Source organism: Phoca vitulina, unplaced genomic scaffold (genome assembly GCF_004348235.1).
Source record: "Phoca vitulina isolate PV1807 unplaced genomic scaffold, GSC_HSeal_1.0 scaffold37, whole genome shotgun sequence".
NCBI lineage: Eukaryota > Metazoa > Chordata > Mammalia > Carnivora > Phocidae > Phoca > Phoca vitulina.
This window is the reverse complement of record NW_022589740.1, coordinates 13,160,704-13,180,680: the sequence shown is the minus strand read 5'-3', so window position 1 is coordinate 13,180,680 and position 19,977 is coordinate 13,160,704. Positions and strand designations below refer to the sequence as shown.

Here is a 19,977-nt window from a genome sequence, read left to right as displayed (position 1 = left end):
CAGACAATGGACAGGGATGGAAAGGCAGGCAAAGAGATAACTCTTTGTTATCTGTAACTCAGTATAAGTATAAGTAACTCACTTAGGCACTTTCTGTCAAATTAGTTCGGAAGAAGAAGAGGTGTGGATACTGTTTTGACTAGCAGAAATATTCATACCAGCTTGACCCTATTTTTTAGAATAGTGCTGATAAAAAATACCTTGATAATTTCATCCTGCCTCGATGTACCAGCCCCAGGTTCCCTCTGATTTCCCACTCAGGTACTTCTCCAACCAAACAAGCACACAAAGGAGGTATCTTACGTAATAACAAATGAACTAAAAAATTCAGAGGCTATAATAAGCAGCATATCTGCCAGCCTCAGTTTGGCTGATATATTATGGCCCAAGTCATCATGATTGTTCTACAGGATGCACAGGACCAGGTATAGATGAAAGAGAGTGAAGGGCGGGGATCAAGGCAAATAAAGCTGCAATCAGGTGAATGCAGCTTGGATGGTCAGAAACAAATACCCAACTCAATTCGTTTGGTGATCAATAAATTAAATTAATTTAAATTAAATTATTGCCTATATGTAAGAATACTCTCAGGGAAAATAACTGATTTCTTTTACAAAAGTGCAAGAACAATTCAATAGAGGAAGGATACCCTTTCCAACAAATGGTGTGGGAGCCATTGGACATCCATAAAAAAAGAGAAGAGAGAGCTTTGACCTAAGTTTCACACTTTACGCAAAAATCAGTTCAATATGGATCACAAACTTTAAATGTTAAACGGAAAACTATAAATCTTCTTTTAAGAAAAAACAGAGGAGAAAATTTTCAGGGATTAAGGTCTAGAAAAAGTCTGTAGATGTGACACCAAAAGCACAGTCAATAAAAGAAAAAATTGAAAAACTGAACCACATTAAAATTTAAAGTGTTTGCTCTGAGAGAGATCTAGTAAGAGAGTAAAAAGCCCAGCTGCAAACTGAGAGGAAACATTTGAAAACCATATACTTGACAAAGGAGTATATGAAGAATTCTCAAAACTCAACAATAAAAAATAAAAAATAAATAAAAAAATAAAAAACAAACAGTGTCAAAATGCAAAATAGTGGCAATATCAAATGCTGGCAAGCTTGTGGAGAAACTAGATTGTTTATACATTTATTATAGAAAAGTGAAGTGATACAGCCACTCTGGAAATAGCTTGAGAGTTTTCTTTGAAAACTCAACATGCAACTACCATTTTTTTAAAAAAAGAGAAATTTTCATGGCTGTTATCATTTCATCTTCACACTGGTTTGTGAAACATAGCAGAATGTTCAATTGTTACAATGCTGATGCAATAAATCCATTATTACTCAGACATGCTTTCAATTATCTGCACCCAGATGATAAAATGTAAGGAGTCCATTTTCCAACTCTGTGAATATTTTTTAATTTATTAATAATTTTAATATGCAAAATCTGTTTCATTAAATGACTATAATTTAGGATTCAAGCTCCTTTCCCTTGATATAGTTAAACCACTGCATTGCACACACACACACACACACACACACACACACACACACAATCAGAACAGAAGAACCGATGACGCACAATTGTCCTGCAAAATCATTTTATTTTCTACTGCACAAACATCTTTCTCAGGTAATGTTACTAGAACAGCCTGTTTATGAGGCTTTTATAGTTTGGGATAAATAATAGTTTTTAAAAAAACTTCTATTTTATGGAGTTGTGATATAAAAATGATTTATAGGCTATATTTTTCAAAAAGCATTTAGCTAGACTGTAATCCTGCTGAGAAAACTTTCCTGTTTAAGTCTATGACATGGAATGAAAAGATATGATTAAAAGTCTTCTGATCAAGAAACTTGCAATCATCAAAGGAATGTTAGTCTCCACAGAGAGCCACCAGGATTTTTTCATAATCTCCCTTGGTTTCGTCCTGTTGGTTAAGAAATAAGAGTATGCTTAATGCTACCTGAAACCATAATCAACATAAGGTATTTTTAATTATAGAAGAATTATGTATTTGTAGATTCACGGGTGTAGAACATATATCACAGTATGTAAACTCTAGGATCTTTTATAATAATATCATTTATTTAAGTAATACAATTAATATAGCAGATAACTGATATTTGTTAATCGATTATTATATAAAAAGCAAGAGCTTTCAAGATTCAGATTATATTGATTATGTTATATATTAGAACTATTATTTTCCAAGAACTAAATGTCACACAGAATTGAGTGAACTTAACACAGTATGATTTCATATCATAGTGAGGGCTATCTGACTCACTCACCAGGGAGAAAGTGATAAGCCTGTGATTTTCTCACCTTTTCTTGGTAGATTTAGTTATCCAGTATAAGTGACAACTTAACTTGAATTAGTGATCTATCTTTCAGTCTTTCAATAAGTTTAAAACCCTTGTCTTTTTATTTTTAACATTATAATGAAAAATTTAAACATGCATGTTTTACATTTTACATATAACAAAATTAAGAAAGCTTAGAATAATAAGTTTCTAATCTCTGATCAATATTCATTGCAAAATAAATCACTATATCTCCCTACTAAAATATTTTGGTTGCTAACTTTATGTATGGGAAACTAAATATTTCCATGGCTACTGAAAATTTGTGTTGTTTTTCAGTAGAGAACTCACTAGTCCAGTGAAAGTTCAATTTACTTATAAATTATGTATCCTAATATAACAAATTAATCTTACATCTAAAATCTACAGGTACATAAGTCAGATTTTCTCTTTGGAGAAGTTGCAAAAAGACTGCCATTTGTGGAGGTGGCATTATGAAAATCACAACATACCAGGATGGCTTGGCAGAGAGAGACACCATACAACTTCTGGTAGCATGCTTTGATGTCATTCATGTCAATTTCAGAACGGGAAACCATAATTCTGATCAATGTCTTATCACGAGTTCCAGAACCCTGTTTAAAGCAAATGATGGTAAATGTCATATTCAGAGCATACTCTTAATAAAGCAGGTATAGGTTTGAATGTGAAGCTCTTTTGTTCATTCATTAAAACACACTCACATACACACACACACATGCACTTGACATAGGTGGAAATAAAATGGCAGGAACCCAACTGCTGCATCCGCTGTATGGAAGAGCTTTTACAAACTCCTCATTGGTCTTCCACCATCCAGTCTTTCCTAGGTCTAAACTATTCAAAAATTACAAAAAACGTGAACCTTCTAAATTGCAAATCTGATCATTGAATCCATCTATTTAAAACCCTCCATGGTCTTTGGTTGCTTTTAGGAAGAAAATGAATCATTTTATCAGGGTTTACAATGTCTGTCTAATTCCACACCCTCTTCTTCCACTCTGCACCATCCCTCTCATGACATTTATTATCTTGAAAGAGTCATGCTAACTCTTTCCCTGGACCAACTTTATCCCTCCAACTCTGCTCTCACCTGGCTAATTCCTCTTCAAATATCTTAGTCTTAGTTTAGCAGACCGCAAGTCTACATTGATTCCTCCTGCTCTTCTACCATACTCGGTATTCATCCTTACCCACCCAGATAATTACCCCCCTAGATAGCAAGCATGAGGTCTGGGACTCTACTGCCTACCACATGGTGGCGCAATGCCTATCATTTTATCATTTCAGAAGGACTCTTCCTATTAATTGAAGGGTTAGATCTCTCTCCCTCCCCCCGCCTTTTCCCTTGAGACCTCCTTATTTTGGAGTTGCAAAGGAAAAAAAAATACAACCTAATAACTTTTCACAATACCTGTATACCGGCGGCATCCCGATGCATGCTAGAGAATAAAGTTCAAGTGAAGTGGCTGAAGTGGGATTGCAAATCTATCTCCATAACACCTTCCACTTCCGTATTAAAATGACATTTTAAAATCTTAGAATGAAATATGAATCCAGGGCATGGATGACAGAATAATAAAAAAGGCAAGCGAAACTTAGAAAGGAGGAAATTATAAAACCCACAACCTTAGCGGAAGTAGGTTACTAAAATCACGCATTAAAAGAAAAAGTACAGAACCTTTCTCTGCTGACTCAGGTTTTATGCAAACAATGAGTAAACCACAAATTACTGACAAGCTCACCTGACTACCTTACCTGGAAAAAAAACTACAACAAATCTGACAGAATTTTATTCCAATAAGTATGTGTATTGCCTCTTGCATTACATGGAACAGTGGTTCTTTTTAATGGGAAGATATGAAAATGAGTGTGGCTTGCAAACAATACGAAGTTTTCTGTTTTTCTCTCCACAAACAATAATATCACCCCTCAGCAAAGCATAAAAATAGAATGTTACCTTCATGGCCTGATGAAGCTTCTCGGCAAAGAACATCGGTTTGCTTGTGGCACACTTCACTGCAAGACAGGCACACTTTAGCGGACATATTTACCATACGAGAAGAAAGATGCATGTGAAAGTTTTACCAGAAAGACTCCTTTCTCCACTGCTGTTCCTCATCCCCCACTTAATAGGGGATATTTGGCCTATAAAAAGCTTTCTGTAGATGGTGGTCTTGAGGAATCTTTTCCCTAACAACATCACTATCTCCTCTGTCTTAAATCCACTCAACAGCAACTTCAGTTCATGGTATTCTAGAGTATCCTCTTCTTGGAAATGGGGAAACTGGCAGGTGTTAAAGGTCATGTGGGCATACAGTAAATACTTTTTTTCGTGTCATAATAAGAATTTTTTTTTCAAATGAAATAGGACTTGCCTTCGATATAAGGCAACTGCCAGATAAAACACTAATAGACGCATTCATTAGTAATATTCTCTACCTTGCTCCTCAAAGTGTGATCGATGGACCAAACGTATTGGCACAAACTTGGAGCTTGTTAGGAATGCAGAATCCAAAGGCCGCACTACAGACCTGCTGAATCAGAATCTGCATTTTCACGAGATTTCCAGGGGCTTTATGAGCACAGTCACTGCTTTAGAACATAGGTTCCCGGGTTCTTGGAATAGCATGGGAGACCTTTAAAGGCTTTTTCTTCTAAAGACCTTTCCAGAAGCCCCTGGAGACCTACTGAGCTAATTCCTCTGGACTTGTCTAAGATGACTCAATCAGCAAGTGACAGACCAGGATCTGACTCTGCATTTATTTATTTCCAAACCCCATGTTCTTAATGATCACTCTGACTTTCCCCCAAGCCATGCCCAGCCTGGTGCATCACTTGGCATAAGTAAATGCTCAGAAAGTATTTCCCATCTGTCCATCTTTTTGAAGAATTGTTATTTTATTATAATATTATAAATATCATACTGCATATTCAAATATTATATTAAACATATTATTTAATATAATATTTTAATGTAATTATTAAGATGGCCATTATATACCTTTAGCTAAATATTTATAGTCATTATCTTCCACGTTGCCTCTATATAAAACATAAGTTTATTATATCTTAGCTTTTGGGGTCTTTTTCATTTTTATTTTTTTTATTTATTTATTTTTAAGGAGGCTTCACACCCAGCATGGAGCCCAACCCAGGGCTTGAACTCATGCCCCTGAGACTAAGACCTGAGGTGAGATCAAGAGTCAGGAGCTTATCCAACTGAGCCACCCAGGTGCCCCTGTTTTTTGTTGTTGCTGTTGTTTTTAACTGTGGGACAGCATCGACCGTTTCAAGTTAGAAAAGCCTTCCCCTTCCATGACTACATACCGATAGCCGTGAGGCATTTCTCAATGTCACCTTTCATCTCCAGGTCCAGAACTTTGTTCATGTCGTGCTTACTGTACTTGCTGTACTTCTGAAACACTGAACATTAAATTTAAACTAAGAGAGGTACAAAGCATCCTATTCTTTAGCAAACTAGCAAAAGCAGGGGAACTGACGCAAAGCATTCTTTTGAATGACTGAATTTCAAAACACACATTTTAAAGCTAATTATTCAACTGGGCATATTTTGGATACTTCATCTTCTCCTAGGAATGTAACTCATGTGGCTATTTCAGTGCTCCTGTATATTTCGGGGAAGTTTTCGCAAGTGTTGACATTTATTAGAACTGGCATGTGATTGACAGCCGTGACACTTACTACATGAGAGCTAAATGCCATACCGAATGGATCTTCCCTTATATAAAGATCTGTGGAGTAGATGTCTCTTATTTTTATCCTTAAAAATCAGAAGGTGCTATTATAAGATAATGAACTTCAAGTAATCATTAGGACTTCCCCCTTTGCCTTGGCTTCCAAAAGGTTCAGAGCGAAATCTAGGGCTCGAAGGACAGAACTCTTGTTTCTTTTGGTTTGGGAGCATCTCTATGCTTTTTTTTTTTTTCCCACTTAGTCCTGAGTTTAATGTTTTTCTTCATTGTAATTTCATTCTGTTGTATGTGTATATTTTGTCACACCTATTCCAAATATTTTGGGGGAGTAGAAATCGTCAAGATAATTAAGTAGTGTTCTGCCTGCCAAAGTCACAAAGGGTGTTTCAAATATGATAAAATGGTGGCTGTACAAAGTTGGACAAATGCACAAATAGCAGTAAAGGGTCAGGAGCACTATATTCACTTGGTATGAGAGTGACACTGATTAAGGCTTCTCTCTTTCTTTTATTTGTCCTCAAAAAAAGTGCGTCTACTATAAACAGTTTTCAGGAATTTTTTTTTCTTACCTTGGCGAAGATGGGGATAGGTTCTGGTGGTAAGGATGGTAATGAACACATTCACATCTGTCCCTTTTCTCCTTTCTCCTGCTTCATATAAAGCCTATCAAGAAACACAAACATAGGGGCGCCTGGGTGGCTGAGTGTCTGCCTTTGGCTCAGCTCATGAATCCAGGGTCCTGGGATGGAGCCCTGCATCAATCCCCGCTGCTCACTGAGCCCCCTGCTTCTCCCTCTCCCTCTGCCAGTCCCCCTGCTTGTGCTATCTTCTCTCTCAAATAAATAGATAAATGAAACCTTTGAAAAAAAGAAACATAAACATTTGACTATCTGCTGACTTGCTACTTTCACAAGAATGTTAGATCTCTTCAAAGATTTTCTAGGCATCTGCTTTGTGTCCAATTCAATCATAGTAGGCAATGCTAAGAATGCAAGTTCCTTAAAGATAGGGACCTTAGTTTGTCAAGTATCTTCCACAGTATGTCTCAAGGCACCTTGCAAACAGTAAACTGAATATATTTTTGCAGAATAAATATTTGCTGGATTAAATTGCTTTCAGATTATGCTCTATATCATGGCAACTCCATGGAACTCTCTAAAAACTTTTTTTTTACTCTTAATTGTTCAAGGTAACTATCAGCAAGTGGTACTAATACATCGATAATACAAACATAACCTAGATCTTGAATTTTGATATTAAAATTTCTGGATTCAGAATTCTGACTCTGCAACTTAGCTGCTCTATACTCTTAGATAAACAATTTAACCTTATGAAACTGCCAACTTTCCTCTTTTGTAGCTAGAAAAGGTAATCCTTGCCTTATTATCACAAGCATGCTCTGTTAACTTTGAAATGTTAATTGCCATCATCCTCCTGGGCCACACTAATCCATGTAGCTGCCATAAATATACATCTGACAGCCCTGATAGTCTTAAAATAGAAAGCAAATTCAGAAATGTCACAAGCAAATAAGAATCATTTTTTATTATGGGCAATTAGTCAAATACTAACTTTTTTTTTTATATGCTTGCACAATTTCTATTAAAATGGCCAAACTTCTGATGGACATAAGTTATTTTGGACTTTTCAAGCAAACATCTGGTGTATATGCATTTTTTCAACAAAAAGTTAATGAGTACCTTTTATGTGAAAGATAATGTACTGGTATTATGAAGGGAGTGGGTATGGACACATAAGTTTCTCTCCTATTAACTCACTGTGATGAATTTATAGACGTAATACTATCCCGTGAGGAAAGCATATGCAAATAATAGTCGGGTTTTTTTTTTAACAAATTCCAGGCCCTAAAATGGCACAATTTTTCTAATGTTGCCAAGGGACTGGTGTATAAATAACCAACAACCTCACTGAAACTATGTGTGTCAATATACTTGAAAGTATATAAAAACGTTATTATAATTTTTATAATTATAATATCATTACTATAACGTCTTTACAATATAAACTTACGGCTATAAACCACTCCATTGTTCACTGTTAAACGAATGTTTGATGCGCTTACTCTTTCCACTTAACTTAAAAAATTATTTTTCCCTTTCTTATACATAGTAAGATAAAAATTCAGAGTTTTCTCAACAAAACAATTCTTAAGAATGACAAATCAAATTCTCATTCTTTTCTTTCCATCCTTTCCCACTTTGTAAATAATGAAATCTTTTAAAAACATAAAGACCACATTTTTCTCTCTTGAGCTATTCAAGTACAAGACGGGTGTGCATCGTTCAGGGAATGAACGTTAGGGGCCATTGGTCTCTCAGAGGATCTTAGATTTGCTTTCACATAAAGGCATCAAGTGGTAACCCCACCTAACACAGGACCTATCTGACATAGGAAAGTCAACTCCAGGAGTATTTGCTTACCCTAGCATCTGAATCAGCCAAGTCGTCATTCAAGCCAAAATCCTCAGATCGGTCACCCTGAAAAAAATCCCATTCTGTGGTAAGTTGTTTTCTAGCATGTAATCACATGATTTGCTTAATTCCCTTAAAATCAGATAAATAATACTTTTTTGAGAAAAAGAGAATCAAGTGCATATTTCGAGAGAGAGGGAATCTCATTTTACTCTTCATAAAGGACGAGGTATGTCCTGAACTAGATGAGGTATACCTTAGCCAGGGAAAGCAGAGCGTTCCGATAATCTCCAGATGTGTCTGAGGTGATATCTTTAGCTAGATCTCTCTTCAGTTCTGAGAAACGAGAAAAGTGTATTTTGCAGTAAACTGGTGATAAATGGGCACCCTAGCAACTTGGGTGCTGTCTGGTAACAGCGCGCATGCACCAGACACGTGCCAAACAATGGAGAAATATTTTACTACGCAGACTTTCCAAAGCCCCGTCATTAACATCAACATTCAGTTTTAAGAAATGCGTATTAGATGTAGTTTCCAACTAAGGTAACTTGGACTGTTGGGTATTAAAACGTACCCTCTCTGTAGACTCTGTTAATTTCTCTGATTTCTTTGTTAGTTCTCGATACCAAAATTTCATCCAGAGTGTCTTCATCAGTTCCAAGGCCCTGAATTAAAAAATAAATGTAAGAAAAACTTTGTTCAAGAGCGTCTGCTAGTTTTTGGGTCCCAGAATTCATTCGAATCTAGCATTTAGTAAATTTCCCACAGTATTTAGTAAATATCCACAATATTTAATAATTACAATAAACTCTATTATATTGCTCTAAAAACAAAATGGGTTTAAAGCCATTATTTTGCACAAAGATATAAAAAGTGAGGTATAGGATACATGCAGTGACAGATAATATGAGGAGAATGGAAATAATACAGCTGCTAACATCAACATTTCATTCATTCATTCATTCGTTCATTCATTCATTCATTTTATGCCCGCCGATTGGCATACCCCATACTAGGTGTGAGGCTATAACAAGATGCATAAGCAGACTTGACCTACACAGTCTGTGGAGGAAAGGAATTCTGCTTAAATCAGGTTACTTACCTTCATGGCAGCACGAAGTTCATGAGCATCAAACTGGGCTGGAGTTTTTAATAGAGCCAAAACCACCTCCTCGAGGTGACCAGAAAGGGCTTTCTTCAGAGCTTCATCCAGGGGCTATAACGAAGAGATGAGAGTCAGGGCTTCTAGTAAGTAACATGCTGGGCAATATAGCAATGTGGGGTTACCTAACCTTTAGGTAACCTTACTACTGATTTTTAAATCCAGCCATCTTTTAGAGCTCCTTTCATTCGGATACAAAATACGAGATTTAGAATGTTACCTTCATTTTTTAGATATAGAGTGATTACAATGCAATGTACTGCATTCATTGATAACTTCTGAAAGGATTTCTTTAAGGGTCTCTTGATCTTTTACAGGGGGAGGGAATCACAAAGCTTAAAACATAGGGGTTTGTATATGGATAGAAACAGAAGTTAGAATGCTTTAAAAATAATGCATTAATAATTTTTCAGCCTTTGGAGTTTGCAGTGCTCAAATAAGCACCGTAATCAGACATTGGCATTAGATCATTTTCTAACTGCACGCCTTAAAAAAATTACCCATTTTTGGTATAAAAAATACAAAGCTTACTTTTAAAGTTGAATTATATGTATAAACTTTACATTTAGACATGAAATTGCTGTTTAAATTTCAGCAGAAGACACATGTCAATCAGAACATATTCCTTATTGCCAATAGTACCCTTGATATTCGTTATATTCAAATTAAAGACTGGTCTCCATTAGAGAAGTCATCTGCAAAGAACCAAGACAGCTAATGTCTGAAAGCAGAAATTTGCTAGTATTGATTACAGTGCAACCAAGTGGATAAACACTGTAATCCTAGTCTTAGTTGTAAAGGGAACACAGTGTTAGAGACTGAAAAAACTAGGTAACTGTGCCTCAAAATCTGTGTTTAGACGTAAGTGTAATTGAAATTGAATATCTAAATTTCCCACTCCTACCTACCTTCCCTTTTTCCTGGAGATAGGCCGCTTTGATCTGCTGACGCTGTGCATTGTTCCTCTTAGTTAGAATGTCAATGATGGTTGCTTCATCCACACCTGGAAATAAAAGGCCACAAGGCTTTAAAATCAATTTTCTTCATCATCAGTAATGGACATAAAATAATTAATTACCAAGATGTCCCAAATGAAGTTCTAGGAAGCTAAGAAATATAAAATGACAGAAGCCTAGGACATGGAGGCGACATTAAAGGGAAGCACTTCAGATGGCACTCTATCCATTTGAAGGAGAAAGAAAGAGGAAATTGTTCCCGGCCCTCTGTGCTGCAGTGTTTGATCCTGATTGAAACCCTAAATGTGAGCAGAGGTGTTGATTTCAGCATTGAGTTTCTGCTAGAAATGAGCTGGTAAAAATATCAGTCGTCTCAACAGAGATTCTACTGATTTGCCCAAAATTTCCTAAGTGTTGAGAAAGGAAATATATCTTTGTTTGACAAAGAAATCTTTTTTATCTTCAAAATGAAACAGACTTTTTCCACCGCATATGTCCCTTTTTTGATAGCCATTCAAATGGCCATTGTGAAATGTCCCAGAGGGTTCTGTTTTGGGAAGACGTAATTACCTTTAACTGTTATAGCGTTATGCAAGGCAGCAACATCCGAGGATGGATTGAAGCTAGGATAGGGGCTCACTGCTGACCCAGGACCGCCTTTGGATCCTTTCACAGTTTTCTGTGGATAAGAGAGAAATAGAGTCATGTCCACTCACTCTCATTAGTTTTCCGCTATTTAACTAAGTTATTGTATGGTCACTTGACTTACAATGTATTCCTGCTCTTCATTTTCAATAAACCAGGCCTGTTTGAGGAATTCTGATACCATTGCCATTTTTCAAGAAGTATCTGGAAAGAAAACAGGTAGATGCTATTACAAAACACAAACCTACCACACATTTATATCACTCTACTCTCTCGCATACGCAAGACACAGAGTAGCCTTGACCTTACTTTTGGATTAATTTTAGGAGCGTAACAAAATGCTAGATGTAAGCTTTTTACAAGGAGAGTTTTACCCTTGAACAGAAACCCATAGCCTCCACTCAGACACTTGGCTCTTTCTTGGCATATTCAGTCCTAACCTTTAGGGGTCAGATGATTCTACAAGTAAGCATATAGGCTGAAGAGAGGGGTTGGTGATTTATTTTACTGATCTAAATTTATACACCATTCACCATATACCAAGCACTGAGGGTTCAGAAAATATTGAAACATCATCCGTGCCTCAGCTAGTGTGTGCTTCCTGTGGGAAAAGACGAAAGCTAAGGGGTCGTGTGGCTGATCTGAGCCTCTCTTGAAATGAGTCAAGATTAACCTGACAAAAAAGTTAAAGAGAACAAAACAGAGAGAAGGTTGTCATATTTGGGACACGGAAGGAAGTCTACTGAAGCAAAAAATGTTGACAGAAGCCCAATCAAAGAAGTCTAAATGTATCTCCAAAGCTTTAGGAAAACATGAATGGATTTCTAAAAAGAGAGCAGCATGATTCCTTTTATATTTCAGAAAGATCACTCATCCTATATCATAGAGAATGGCTAAGAGATGGGCAAGATGAAAGATTAGAGACTGCTTAGTAGGCCTTTAGAGAATCTGCGTAGGATTGGTGAGGGCTTAAAGAAAAGTAATGGCTAGAGAAACAGCATAAAGTTTTACATTTATAAGGTAAAACCATCTGTGGCAGTCTGCTGTCTGTCTCAAAATTCAGATTCAGACTCAAAACGCTAAAGAAGTTTGATAAAGATTCAGAAATACCATCTGAATATGGTATTTCTCCCTCAAATAATTCAGTTTCTTTTTCCATTCCTTAGTATAAAATTATTTCAGCATTTGGAGTAATTGCTATACTCACATTTCTTCCTAGTTGAGCCATCCTAAATACTAGTCCTTCGTGTTCTTCCACCCAACACAAAAAACCCAGATTTTCTGAAGGGTTCTTTGTTCTGACAGGAAGCATCAGGGTGAAATTGCAACATAGGTGCCCCTTTTGGCAAATCCTATCTTGAAATTTTTTGAATTGCTATCATGGTTCAGCAGTATTTTTATTTGATCAACCATGTATATTTTTAAAACCTGAAGCACGTTTAAAACCTCATGCGTTCCCTGTTTTGTGCACAGAAGAAGCTATCAGCGATCCTTTTTGTCTGGGGATTTGTTTTTAGGAGTCCATACTCAAGGTCAATGTAGCTCTCCATACCCTTTGTTTATCCCTCTGGAGACTCTGACCGTGAATACATCTGAAAGAGTCTGGAAGGGTAATCTCAGTAGTTTTAAATTCTTGATACGAAGCTAAATGAATCATGAGGAGTAAAACCCATAACCTGATTCTTCAACAGCATGTTCAGACAAAGTATTTCAGCCACACCTGCTGAAAAATAACCTCAGTTTCGAGTAATGAGATTAAATACGTGAGGGAAATCATATCTAGAGCAGAAACTATCTCCACTTAATTATCATGGGGATTGTTCAAATTACTATTCTGTCATCTGTGAGAAGAACCACTATACTGTGCGTTCATTTAAAGTAATCTCTTCCCCACCCCCCAGCAACTGATAAATTTGAAGTTATTTCCTGCGGTAAAGTCATGATGTACAATTCTGCACGAGGTTTTAGTTCCCATTACAGTCGTAATCTGGTGCAATTGCTGTTGGCATGGGGAGTTTCATTTTCCAATTATTTAATTGGCACATCCAGAGCTTCTAGCAATTTCTGGCAAGGTTTCAGGTATTTGAAATTTCCATTTTTATAATCTCATCTATGCCCTTCATAAAGTAGAAGCCTCAAAATGACTGATGTGATTGGTCACTTAGCAAAGTACTTTTCCATCAGTGAAAGAGGCATTCCAGTATTTCCACTCTTTTGAGTTGGAAACAAAACAAAACAAAAAAACTTCAAGAGAGACCAGAGACTAAGGATATTGTCAAACAGTTTTAAAAATGAATCTCACAACTTCAAAATAAATTTTATGAAAACTTTACTGTGCTTCATTTTTTCACTTCTAAAAAATGCTCACATAATGCATCAATGTCTTTACATAACACAAAACAACAAAAATAAGGGGGTTGAATAATTTATGTGACACAACAGAGTCTATAGAGGAGACAGCTTTGGAACGTATCTTCTGAGTTTTTAGATCTTATAGTCTGAAATAATTTGGATGTTCTAAAAGCACAGTCTGGAAAAGAAAATTAGTCTGAATAGACTATCTCAGAAAAGCAATGAGAGGAAAATAGAATCTCAGTCCAGCCACATAATATCTACCAGCTCTTAGCTTCAAGACACAGGGATAGTGGCAGGATATAAGAAATTGCCCTGAAGGAAAGAGATTTTATCAGGTACTAATAGTTAATTGTTTAATGTCAACTGCATATATTAGTAGAAATCTTTAACAGTTGCAACATACCTTACAAATACCACAGCAAAAGTACTTTGGCCAAAACAAAGGGGGGGAGTGGGGCACCTGGGTGGCTTAATCGGTTAAGCCTCCAACTCTTGATTTCTGCTCCTGTGGTGATTTCAGGGTCAGATCGAGCCCCCATCAGGCTCCACATTGGGCGTGGAGCCTGCTTAAGATTCTCTCTCTCTCTCTCCGCCTCTGTCCCTCCCCCATACACCTCTATCCTTCTGTCCATTCCCCCCGACACCCACAGTGCACACACTCTCTCTCTCTCAAAAAAAAAAAAAAAAAATTTTTTTTCTTTTTTGGCCAGATTGAATTGCTAAACCATTCTGTCTCTTCAGTAATTACCCTCTGCATGAAAACTAGCATTTTGTACTTGATAAAACCTATTCAATAATTGGAAGGTAACACTTGGCTTAATTATAGATAAATAATGCATACAAAGATATTCTATAGACTGCTACATGTTATACAAATGTCAGATACTATTATTCTTCAGAGAATAATTTGGTCTAGAAAATAGAACTGTACAGTTAAAAAAAATAAAGTAGGTAACCCTATGAATTTACAAAAGATTTTCTTTTTTCTGGTTTTTTTTTTTTTTAGTTGCAACATTTATAGTAGGTACTTAAGAGTTATTTTATTAATATACCTTGGCTCACTATATATCTAATCTGGCTACTGATGAGCTCTGAAACCAAGTTTATCTCAGTTCTTAACATCATCTAATTTGAAGATGAAATTGGTCATTTATGGGTTGACCTATATGGAAATTAAGAATATTTCAGAGTTTCATCTAATAAATGATCTGTTTGTGAACATGCACTGCCAACCAATCTCATTTATCTGTGCATAAATATGTAACTTTCTAGAGATGGGTATTTTTTTGTATATTGTGTTTCAGAAGAGAGCTTTCTTCATCTCAGTCAGCAAGGAATTAAAGAGGGCAAATACGCATAAAAAGTATGCCCAGGATGTTAAGTACAATGCAGGAGCCATGCTTGCTGAACTATAAGATAAAGGTATTCCAGAAATGGTACATTAGTAATTGCACCAGCTCAAAATTTGAGAAACTAAGGCTTGTATCAAAGTTAGTTTCCTGATTTTTCAAAAACTGCACTATTGTTGTGTCCTTGTTTTTTAATATATACAGACAGAAGTAAGCTAGAAGCATAGGGACAGCATATCTGTGGTGTTCCCTCAAATGTCCCAGAAAAAATATAGTGAGAGGGTGGAAGGGGTAAGAGGACAAAACAAATGTGGCATATGAGCAATTGGGGGATCTGGGTATAAAGGATATGGTAATTCTGTGCAATATTCTCGCAACTCTTCTGAAGGATTGAAATTATTACAAAAGTTGGTTGTTGTTTTGTTGTTGTTCATCACAATTTCTATCTCTTGGCCTCATGAAAGACTACTTCTAAGATCTGTGACAGAAGCTGAGTTTTGTGGTGTCTCATGCCTTCCTAGAATGATCTAGAATGATCAGTTACACAGTGATACCAGCAGCAGCCAATCCTTGCAAAGGACAACACCCTTATTCCCATTCTCTACCTGGGAAAAACAGTGTGACTTCCTGGCCGTGTTGTAGACAGAAGTGGCCAGCATCAAGTCATACATAAATCCATGCCTTCCGATTGCATATTCTTTTAAACTAATGACCAAAAGACAGTGAGTGGCAGGGGTGTTATTTTTAATAGCTCACACTTGAGAATCAAATTCATTAACAGTGAACCCATGGAGACTGGGGCAAGGTTTCCCCAAGTCCTCGGGTGTTTCTTTTTCAGTGATTTAGCCTGTGCTCTCTTTTCCCTTGAATATCTATTTCACAAGTCCTTCCCACACCTACCCGTGTGAGAGAAGGCAATTAGACTATACAACGGCATGACTTATGAAGAACCACCTTATGAAAGGTAGTCTCATGAATATTTTGCTTCTGGGTTTTTGGACAGGGTGTTTCCTTTGCCTGGAATGCTGTTTCTTCCTCCATATTCACTCTCCTATGCCAAACTGTTGCTTCTAAAAGGACTCAGCATAGACCTCTTCATATCCTCTAGAAAACTTTCATTGGTTCAACACTCGGCTGGGTGCTATCCCAAGGCATCCTCCTTTTCCCCTACACTAGCCCCTACCATTCTGGATTATCACTTTCTGTTGACCTATCTATATTCCCGGAGAGCAGTGCTAGTCCACCGTTATTACGTACCTCCAGTCCCTAGTATTTGCTATGGTAATAAGTGTTATTGAATGGCTAAACAGTGTATCAGTGCTAATTACTTGGGAAACATATCTATACACTTAACGAATATTTTCCCCTAACTATAAGATGTAAAAATAAGAATTGAGGAGTGCTGAGGCCTATTTTGATTCTCTTTAACTGACTGTGTGGCCTCCAGAAAACATTTAACTTCTCCAGGGGTCTTCGTTTGTAAAAACAAGCATGTTGGAATAAACAGTATCTAAAATGCATGAGAGTTCTGAAATGCCTGTCTCAAACTTCACTTCACGTGGATGGAGGTGGAGAAAATTAGCATAATTAAGGAAGATATTATATATATTTTATCTGTTCTGATCTTCCTGATAAAATTTTATCCTGTGTTAAAGAAAAATGAACTCATTTACTCCAGAAACCACTTTGTGTTTATCACTGAAAAATAATAGTTCCACTGGTTTAGCTATTTAGCTCTGATTTTAAATACCACTCTAGGGTCTAGGGAAGATGAAGAACAACCAACTCAGCAAATTAACATCATACACAGAAATGAACCTTTGCAGATCTTTTGATCGAGAAAGCACTTAATAAGCATGAAACTCTTGAATAATGTTATTATGAACTGTTTTGTCCACACCAATCTGATGTTGGCTAGCTACCTCATGTGGTTGAGCCAGGGGCCAGGGTGGTAACACAACTTCTGGAGAGGAGACCATTTCAGAATTATGAAACCAGCCCTTTACCACATTTGCATCATTTTACAATGTGCCTTCTCTTCCAGCTACCAAAATACGTTCCCGGGTGCAGAGGGGAATGTTACTTTTTCAAAGTCCATTTTAGACACAAACAGAGCAAGAAAAAGTACACCTTTCTTCATCAAGGTAGCATTAAAAGTGAGACATCAGGACATTTAATTTAACATTCAAAATGGGCTAAGAGAAAAATTCTTGCTATGAACAATAGCCGGATATATTATGATTCAAATTCTCTCACTTTTGCAAATATATCCAACACCAGTAAAAACTCTGCTTTAGATTTGCTTTGTGCTTTTCTAAGGAATTTTATGGCCATTAGTTCTCATTCACAATCTAGATGCTACTAAGTAGAATAATTTTTGGAGGACCCAATTGGCATCCACAAGAAGAACTCATCGGGCACCACCCAGAAAATATTTCCCTTCCCCTTAAGTTTTCAAAGCAGCACTGGAAAAGCCTGCCTATGACACAGACCACAGCAATAAGAATGTGGCCACACCCTCTTTAAATGAAATGATTAATAAGCGGATCCTCTTATTTATTTATGCTTCATGAATAAACATAACGTAATTTCAGTTGTTAATTACAAAGGGCATGATTATCACTATGATGTCTGAATCTATTTGATTTTTACCAAAAAAGAAAATAAAATAGTCCTATTTTGAAACAGTTTCCTGAAACCCACCTCTGGCACTTCTGTTCTTCTGTGCTAGCTGCCCACAAGTATCCACCCTCCATCATGATTTCCATGTAAGACACACAGAGCTCTTGGAAATGTCTGACTCGGTAGGAGGAAAGCACAGTCTTTCCTTTTTTTTTCCATGGTAACTCACCAACAGTACAATAAGCCAGTATTAAGCAAACAGTCCATATGTGTAAAACTCTATTTCTTAACTAAGTAAAATAAAACATTACGATTTTGTGGTTTCCAAAATATAAATACCCAATGTGATTTTACAGAAAGATTTATCAAAACATATGAAATGCAGCCCCCCATAAACCCTGGAGAAGCAGTAACATGTAACATCAGGATGGGGAAAGTTTTGCAAACAATCAAAACTAACTAAAAAGAAAACTAAGACTTACCCTTTTTCCCCCTTCCAAAGCACTAAAGAGAGGTTCTCTTCTGAACGTTTCCCACTAGAAGTGAAGCCTTGTGCTTCTGATTTTATAGTTTGAAAGGGGGCCACACCTAGCAACCAGAAGTTAGTAATTGGCTGCCCTTTGTTTGAAATACGTGGCTCAGCCTTGTCCGAAACAAAGTGAAACAAGTCTTGCAAAACTACTCGCTAAATCAAGTCCTAGCTGACAGCACAAAGGCGAAAAAAAAAAAAACCCGGAAGGACAGACTTTTTTTTTTTCTTTTTTCTCTTTAGTTTGCGTTGCTTTTTCCAGAAAAAGTAAAATGCAAAAGATTTTCAAGTATGCAGTACTGTTTACCCCATTCCTGCTACAATGATTAGCACCCTTCTTTAAACAGATTGTAAGATGAAAAATGTATAAACTTCAAAATAAACCCAAGAAAACCCTTTCAGTTTGAATCCAAGCTCCATCACCTATTACTGTGTAACCTTGGGGACATATTTAATTTCCCTGAACCTGTTTCTACTTTTGTAAAATAGGATAATAAAATCCAAGCTGTCTATAAACACTAGAATTGTTGTGACAATTGAGAAATAATGTATTTTTGTAAATTTTAACATCATGCAGTTCTGATTAAGTTTTATTTATATTTTACCAGCATTTTTCCTGCCTTAAAATAAAAGACTTCTTGGGGTACCTGGTGGCTCAGTTGGTTGAGCCTCCGACTCTTGATCTCAGCTCAGGTCCTTGATCTCAGGATTGTGAGTTCAAGCTCTGCATTGGGCTCCTCACTGGGCATGGAGCCTACTTAAAAAAATAAAATAAATAAAATAATAAAATAAGATAAAATAAAAAATAAAATAAAATAAAAAATAAATAAAATAAAATATAAAATAATAAAATAAAAAATACTTCTTGTGCCTGCATATAGCTTGTGGATATAAATAAGAAATATAAAAGAAATAAAGCTCCAGATCGTCCCCAAATTGTAAACGAAGTCAATGCTAGAAATATGATCATTATGACGTTCAAAAAAGGCATTGGCATTCGAAGAAGGCCTATTTACAGTAATTCCTTTATATAGAATCAGTTTTACAGATAGAGATGCATAAACCCTTGACATTCTAGAGTAGTTGAACAATAAACCAAACCACCAGAACTGTAAAGTGAAAGGATGAGTGAAGCTATTACAAAACAAGTGCCTTAAGAAATTTCCTACTTAACATGAGGAATGGAAATTTGTTTTGGTAGCCTCGATGGTAATTCAATTTTGTTCTTCACAAAATTTTACAAAAATTTATATTTATATTTATATTAAACTATGCAGAGGTATAAACTCTTTCACTGTGTGTGCGTCAATTTACGGGACATTTTAGTGCTTTGTTCTTTTGCCTCTTTTCCTTGTAGATATTTCAGGTAATTATATATATGTTATTATATATATGTATGTCAGCTTTACAAAGATCAATGAAAATGCTTTCTTAAGATTGTCAGTTTTTATAACACATTCTATAAATTCTCAATGCTAATTTCAATGAAGTCAACATATCCTGACATAGGATGATCAGCTAATCTAAATATTTGAGAAAATGCCAATCTATACATTTGGCACTCACCATAAGTATGTGTTGAACGAATTAATTAGCTACTAACTAATTAATTGTTTCATATTATTGTATTACATTTTGACAGATATAGACGAGCTTTCTAATACTACATTTATTTTGTCAGGTGCAAAGGGAAAAGATAATGAACAAAATTTGTTTCTCTGTGTATATTTGTAGTCCTAACTCTGGTAATGGAAAAGTTGGAACCTTTCTGCACAGAGACACTCTTGTGAAATGAAGAAGAAAGTCCATGTACCTTTTATAAAATATAACAATTTTTCAGAATTAACTTTCAGCTATAAC

At 36.2% G+C, this 19,977-nt stretch overlaps 1 protein-coding gene across 1 annotated transcript; it reads right to left on the bottom strand.

Annotated features, from left to right (window-relative positions):
- Window positions 1-1,589: 1,589 nt before the first annotated feature.
- ANXA1 (annexin A1) lies at window positions 1,590-18,261 on the bottom strand. Its single transcript, XM_032427666.1, has 13 exons — window positions 18,071-18,261; window positions 11,387-11,466; window positions 11,188-11,296; window positions 10,570-10,664; window positions 9,602-9,715; window positions 9,074-9,164; window positions 8,756-8,835; window positions 8,509-8,565; window positions 6,637-6,730; window positions 5,682-5,777; window positions 4,312-4,370; window positions 2,825-2,947; window positions 1,590-1,936 (listed from the first exon to the last, which is right to left on the bottom strand). Exons 2-13 carry the CDS (start codon window positions 11,450-11,452, stop codon window positions 1,883-1,885), a joined length of 1,038 nt encoding a protein of 345 aa, XP_032283557.1. The 5' UTR covers window positions 11,453-11,466; window positions 18,071-18,261; the 3' UTR covers window positions 1,590-1,882.
- Window positions 18,262-19,977: the final 1,716 nt, after the last annotated feature.

Coding starts and splice junctions, on each gene's coding strand:
- ANXA1 (XM_032427666.1), bottom strand. CDS start 11,452: ATGGCAATGGTATCAGAATTCCTCAAACAGGCCTGGTTTATTGAAAAT. Junction 9,716..10,569: donor ATCTCCAGGAAAAAGGGAAG/GTAGGTAGGAGT, acceptor TCTTCGTTATAG/CCCCTGGATGAAGCTCTGAA. Junction 4,371..5,681: donor GAAATGCCTCACGGCTATCG/GTATGTAGTCAT, acceptor CCTGTCTTGCAG/TGAAGTGTGCCACAAGCAAA.